This window comes from Dendrobium catenatum, unplaced genomic scaffold (assembly GCF_001605985.2).
Source record: "Dendrobium catenatum unplaced genomic scaffold, ASM160598v2 fragScaff_scaffold_1557, whole genome shotgun sequence".
NCBI lineage: Eukaryota > Viridiplantae > Streptophyta > Magnoliopsida > Asparagales > Orchidaceae > Dendrobium > Dendrobium catenatum.
In genome coordinates, this window is record NW_021320019.1 from 3,271,296 (window position 1) to 3,278,425 (window position 7,130).

The 7,130-nt window shown below is 35.7% G+C and overlaps 1 protein-coding gene across 1 annotated transcript in view; it reads left to right on the forward strand.

Moving 5' to 3' along the window:
- Nucleotides 1-415: 415 nt before the first annotated feature.
- LOC110115011 (mediator of RNA polymerase II transcription subunit 25) overlaps nucleotides 416-7,130 on the forward strand; it is a gene marked incomplete at its 3' end in the record, with an annotated part of 74,815 nt that continues 68,100 nt past the window's right edge. Inside the window, 2 exon segments of the mRNA XM_020848099.1 lie at nucleotides 416-751; nucleotides 3,964-3,994. Coding sequence (XP_020703758.1) covers nucleotides 654-751; nucleotides 3,964-3,994 — 129 coding nt within the window.

Consider the following 7,130-nt stretch of genomic DNA (forward strand, 5'->3'; position numbering starts at 1 on the left):
AATTTATGTAAATTTTGCCTTGTAAAATAAAAAAAATTTAATGACATATATTTAAAATTTAAGTATGGATAATTTAGTCTTTTATAATAAAATTGCTAAAGCTAAACCCATAAACAAACAATTTAATTCTGCTTTCAAGTATTAATAAGCACTTAAAAAATATTACACAAACAACATATTATTGTTGAAACTCCATTTTATTAAACTTCTTTTTATAAACATCTTTTTCTAAAACACTTTTTTACTTAAAGTAAAAGCTAAATAAAAAAATTGAGGTTTGATTTGTTCTTTCTCTTCTTTTGTAAAAGATAATTTTAAAAATAATGATTAAGAAAATAAAGTTTTTCAACAGAGAAATAAAAAAAAAAAATTCCTAAAAAAAATTTCTATTAAAACGCCCATCCAAAGAGGGACTAATAAAAAATCCTCCTCTTTAGAAAAAGAAAAGGAAAAAAAGCGGCTGAGCAGCCCACCACCTGCAACCGAAGAGACCGTAACCGCAACCGAGACTTGAAGTTTTCTCGTGGGAACTGCTTAAGGCTTTCATTCACGGCCGGCCCGAACAACGGACGTGGTCGTCGAAGTAGCGGGCCTTTGGTGGCTCCGGTGATCCCTGGCGGTGGAGAAGCTTCTTGCGGTGCTTTGAGGAGGAGATGGCGGAGAAACAACTTATCGTGGTGGTCGAGGGCACCGCTGCTCTCGGGCCATACTGGCAAATCGTGGTATCGGACTACCTGGAGAAGATTGTCAGGTATTGTTTTCCTTTAGAGGTCATCTTATTGGATTTGCACTGATTAGTTTCCCATGTTTATGGCTGCATTTCTTGAATCTTTTACTATTTTTACCTCTGAAAATTGTACCGAGCCTTTGCACATGGAAAATGATAAAGAAACCGCGATAAATTAGATTATCCTTCACCATGGGGTTTGTCTGTTTACCGATATAACCTCCCGCAAGCTCTTCTTTGATCTATTCTGGAAATTCTTGACAAGGTTGTGATTCCATTGCGCATGGTTGGTTGGAGTAGTGGCTCTGAAATGATCATACTCATTATTTTTAAGTTTATGCGATTCAGTTGGCTTGCTATTGTCGGGGAGAGCATGATCTGTGTTATTCTTGTATCGGTTTATGTTTTTTCTTAGTTGGGCGTGGTTCTATGTTGTGGGATGAGTGTCTCAAAGAAGAATGATTTCATGGGGTAAGGCAGTGAAATGATCAATGAAATCCATATTATGTTCTAAATTTAAATTATATCGTGCTTCTTCTCATGCTTTTCTTCCTTTTTGTCATTTCATTGTTCATAATTGAAGAATAAATGTATAATGAATCTAGAGTGCAACGGTTTTATGTTAGGCCGGCTTAGGGCCGGCTGAACTGGTCCATCCTGGACCGGTTCAATGCTATAAACGGCGGGCCGGGGGGGGGGGGGGGGGAACCAGGAAGAGAGAGAGGGGGGGTGGCTAGTGTGGTAGGGCCTACTCACTAATTAAGCTTTGTATTGGAGGGAAAATTTGAATTAGGGCTGTTTAGGGATTATGTAATTTTTCTTTTACTTTAATTACTTTTGGCTAGGGTTAGAGTTATCTTGAATTTTGGAGGCTGAATTTGAGATCTCTTGTGTGGTGTTTGGGCTTTAGTATTTAGCTAGAGTTTTGGAGAGTTGGATCTTCCTTTCAAATTGAAGATTCTTATATCGTTTGCTATTTTCCTTATTGTTTTGCTGAATTGGATATTTTATCTTGCTGCTTTCTCTACTAAGTTTGGAATTTCTGCATCAAATTTGCTGAATTTCTCTGAAATTCAGCAAATTCTGCACTTGTGATGGCTGTTTTCTATCATTTTCCTAATGTGTTTTGGAGATCTGGATGTCGGTAAAATTTTGGGCAGTTAATTATATCTTCAAAGTTCATCATGAGATGTGGAATGCCAAAATGTACGAAGGATCACTAGAAATTGAAGTTTCCAGCTATTTATCAAGTTTGGCGACCTTCACTGATTTGCCTGTCATGTATATTTGGTTGACACCCATGTGCAAAAAAAGTGATTTAACTCGTATGGTTATTTATAACCCTAAAATATAGCATATTAAGCTAGAGCGAGGTGTATTCATTTGACCACAACAATGAAATGAATGGGAGTTGCCTACATAAGCTTATTAATATACCTTTGTTTATGTTAACAATTTTAATAGCGACTATTTCAACTTTCTTGTAAAGAGTTTTTTTTTTTTTTTTTAAATCTTTTAGTTGCTACAGGTTATAGAAGAAAGATATGGAGTTAGAAATTCTTGAGAAGAAATCATACTGTGTATCTCATGATTGTGATATTATTAGTTTTATGTGGTATAGTAGATGTTCTGACAAGTACATACAAAATTGCGCGTCACATTGTTACTAAAAATGTGCTTTATTCTCTGAACCTACATCACCAATTGACAATTGTCAAGTTTTACATTTTGCAGTGGTAAGTGAAAGTCGGTGATGCATTGGAAAATCTAGTGGTTAATATCAATTTGGACACGCTAATGCCGCTGAGAGATAATTATCTTCTCAATCTTATGATATATATCCAATCAACTTGCAAAACATATACTCCTTTGCAGCAAAAATTTCTTACAAACATTTTATTTGGATGTTCTTACTAGATATTTGCAAGAGGATGTACCCTAATGTATGCTATTTTGTTGATGATATTCTTCTATTTGATAAAACTAGAGAGGGTGTTGCAGGAAAACTTGAATTATAGAGGTCAACCTTAGATTCTAAAGGTTTTCGTTTGAGTAAATCTAAAACCGAATGCATGGAGTGTAATTTTAATAGATCTAGTAGGGCGATTGTAACTTTGAGTGATCAAGTCATTAAAAAGAGTACATATTTTAGGTATCTCGAGTCAATTGTTCAAATGATGGTGAAATAGATGGGGATATTATTAGTAGAATTCATGTTGGATGGTTGAAGTGGAGGAATACATTGGGCCTTTTGTGTGATAGAAAAGTACCCATTAAAGTTAAGGGAAAATTCTATAAGATGATGGTGAGACTTGCAATATTTTATGGTGCAAAATATTGGCCATTAAAATAGAAGCATAAAATTAAGTTAAGTGTTGCAGAGATGAGGGCTCAGGTGGATGAGTGACTTCACTCTTAGAGACAAAATGCGAAACGTGTATATATGTGAAGAGGTTGGAGTAGCTCCAATGACAGATAAGATTAGAGAGAGCCACCTTTGATGATTTGGTCACATAAAGTGTTGGCTTTCCGACGACCTGATTAGGAGAGTAGATGCATTAGATTTGGCCTATGTTAAAAATGATAGAGATAAACCTAAAAAGACTTGGTTAGAAAGCATTATAATTGACATTTTTTATTAGATTTAAATGAGAATTTGACTCTTACTAGGACACATTGGAGAAAAAGATTAATGTGGCTGACCCCACCCAGTGGGATAAAGGCTTAATGTTGTTGTTTTATTTTTTATATGTTATTAATATAGGTTAATTTATTGGCACTTATCTGAAGATTAATTAACTTGCCATCTGTTATGTATAAAAGAATCATAATATTTTATTATTTTTAGATGCCATTTTAAATGATTATTTATTTTTAATTTTTGCAATTTTATACTTGTAAATATTTTGAGTTTGCAGGTATGTAAATTTTCCCAGTCTTTCTTTTCCCATCAGTAAGTACTTGCTCCCTACGGAATATACATGTGTATGTGATGGCATGCTTGCTCAATGACATGGACCTTTTATAATGCATTTAGTCATACTATTCTTTACTTATCAAGATATCAGCATTCCTGAAATAAAAACATTTTGTAGCTATACTTGTGTATATACTCCGGCCAATTAAATTAAAGTATAAAAGGTTTTCCATGCTTTTATGCATAATGCGTTTGAAGCTAACCCTGTTTTGTGTGAAAGGATTTGTTTGACTTATTCAAAGTTCATATGGCCTTTCAGGTACTTTTGTGGAAATGAACTGAATGGACAGGTATGTTTCAGCATTGATAGTCTAATGTTCCCATCAATAAAAATTCTTTTAATGTTGTATTGAAGGGTGAATGATATGTATTATTTGTATAATTCAGCTGTTTTTATTTCAACGTGAATTGGTCAATTATTTGAAATCAAACTAGGCTGTTGACACGGAATCATGTAATGATGATAGAATGTTTAATTGTTTTCTTGATGTAAATTTGGAATTTATCTGAAATAAAACTAGACTGTTGAGATGGAACCTCTTTTAATGATATTAATTGATGAGGACATCAACAGACGCTACCGACATGTTTATCGCCGGCGAAACCGCAGATCGACGGCCACGATTCAGCGACTTTACTTTTGATTTTGATGTCATGATGTATTTTATTCTTGTCTTGTTTTATTTACTGTTTTTCCCATTTTACCCCTGTGGGGGAGTTATTTTATCATTGTAGCCCAGTGGGCAATTTAGTACTTTCGCTTTGTATGAGTTGAGACCTATATATAGTGGTCTCTTGTATCATTTTGAGTTTAATGAATTATTGAATGAAATCTATGTGTAATTCTACTTTTCTTGCATGAGTGCTTGAGAGAGGAGAGAGCTCAAGAGGAGCAATCTGCAAGACCCACCAATCGTTGGAAGAGTCCGCGATTCGTGGTTGATTCCCATATTTCGTAGTTGTCCATTTTCTTTGTTCTTCCCTACCAAGTCTTTTCCCCACCTCAACTCAAATTCTCCCCAATTAGGTGCCGCCACCCTTGATCCCGCCACCGGCCACCCTTGATCCCGCCGCCGGCCACCATCAAGGATCCGACCGGCATCCTTCCGGCGAAGCCATCCACCCGGCCAAGCACTTCATCCGGTTGCTTCGAATTTGAAAGTTGAATTTCAAATTTCGAAAACTTTCCTAATTTGGAAAGCTAAATTTAGAAAGTCTTCATGGCGGAATTCAATACCTATTAATGGCGCATTAATCCTCTTTAATCCTCTTTGAAAATTTGAAAATAATTTCAAATTGTTGCCTCCTAATTATTAGAATCTGAAATTAATTTCAGATTTTGATAAAATTACTTGCCACCTCACTAACCTAGCCCTCCTAATTTTCTCCACCCGCCTCCTTCCTTCTCTTGGCCGAGACTCTCCCTCCTCCTTGGAAATCCCGCCAGCCCCCTCTCCTCTCCCCACTGTCAACTACGAGTGTTCCCTCTCTCCGCACCAAATCTTCTTCTTCCCTCAAGAAAGATCTTCTGTCGCCAAGGATGTAGGGCGGATCCGGGAATCGACCACGGCTTCCAATTTGATGAGCAAGGACGAACCGACATCCTTGCATCCCCTTTCTTCGACGTACAACTGGAATTCGACGAGATCGTGGAAGCCTACGTCAACCGCATCCGACTCCAATTAGCTGGGTCGATTGAAGAACACCTTCCACCTCGCCATTGGATTATCATCGGTCATCCACCTCTTCCTCCTACGACGGCTACCTCTCCGTGGACGAATACCGCCGGCTTCCTCTCCATAGTCGTAATACTCTTCATCGCTTGGATCGTCTATCTCCGCTAAAGCCTACCGCATTTTGAGTGAGACGGCCTCGAGGTGAAATTCTCGTTGTTAAACGTTGGGTTTTTATTATTTGTACTTCGCATTTGACTTCTCTTTGAATTTGGAATGAATTGTTTTGGTTAATCTCAATTGCTAATCTTTGGCCTAAGCAAGTCAACGTTTCCAATTCTTAAACCTACCTCGCATGATCAAAATAAATTTATAATTGCAAACTAAACAATTTCTCTGTTAATTCTATTTGTAACTCCTACTAGTATCACATCATTAATGAGTTTACTTTTTTTTTTGTTGGGGAATTTAATGAGTTTACTTTATTCCCAAACTTTTGATTGATTGGTGATGGTGCAGAAAACCTAGTTCGGAGAACTCTGTCCAGTCGTGGTGCATGCTTCGTTGCGATGACATTTGTTTTTAATTGGGACTAAATGTGCTAGTAAATTTTAATATGTTAAACTGATTTGATTTTTATTACAGCTACTTTTATTAGAAGCACTGTTGGGCTAAATTCAGGTAAAAAGAAGCAATTTATAAAAGCTATGTCACGACCTGGCCCGGATGCTAGATCTAACGAGGCGGGCACGAAAAGTCGGACGATAAAATTCATTAAACATTATACTACTTCATTTGTATTAAAGAGCCACTAACCACAAAATATAAATTACCTGTTATCATTTGCACGTCGTCTTCTGTAAGCATGTTCTTCTCTTTCAGCTATTATTTCTTTAGAAATTTATCTGAAACATTTAAACTTGTGGGTTGAGTTTACTAAGTAAACTCAGTGGGTAAATATTTGAACAATTTAAATAATTATTTTTAATTACAATACTCTTATAATCTTCAATATGTATTCAACCATTTCTTAACTTTATTCCATTTATTTTGGTAATTTATACATATTCGATCATGTTGCTTTTAAACATTTAAAACCATCTTGATATTTCCTTTTCCCATTTAATTTGCACAGGAGCACCCAAAAGTACAACCTTTTCCATTTTACCTTTCCTTTTTCCTTTTCCTTTTTACGTGCACGAGTACGGCGTCCCCAGCCAGTACCATAAGGAGGTGAACTCCTGTAAGTTTTTCAATACCTTTTCCTTGTTATTATATCTGTTTTACTTCCATGCATATATAGTCTTTTGTTTCTCTTTTTCTTTTCTATTTTCTCTTTTTCATAAACTTTCAAACTTTGTTCTTAAAGCCATGAAATCATAAGATATCATACAAAGTTTTATTAGTTACTTAGAATATTACAAACATGAATAAAATCATAAAATAATTTAATCTAATTTACCCACTTTGAACTCTTTCAGGTCTTCAATGTTTGATATATCCTTGAAAATTTTCCTCCCGGTTGAATCCTCGCAATTCAAGTCTTACAATTTGATCTCTCCCTTCCTAGAACAACAATAACAACATCAAGCCTTTATCCCACTACGTGGAGTCGGCTACATGAATCCTTTTTCTCCATTGTGTCCTATTAAAAGTCAAATTCTCGTTTAAATCTAATAAAGAAAGGTCATTCCTAATATTTTCTAACCAAGTCTTTTTAGGTCTACCCCTACCTTTCTTAACATAAGTAAAA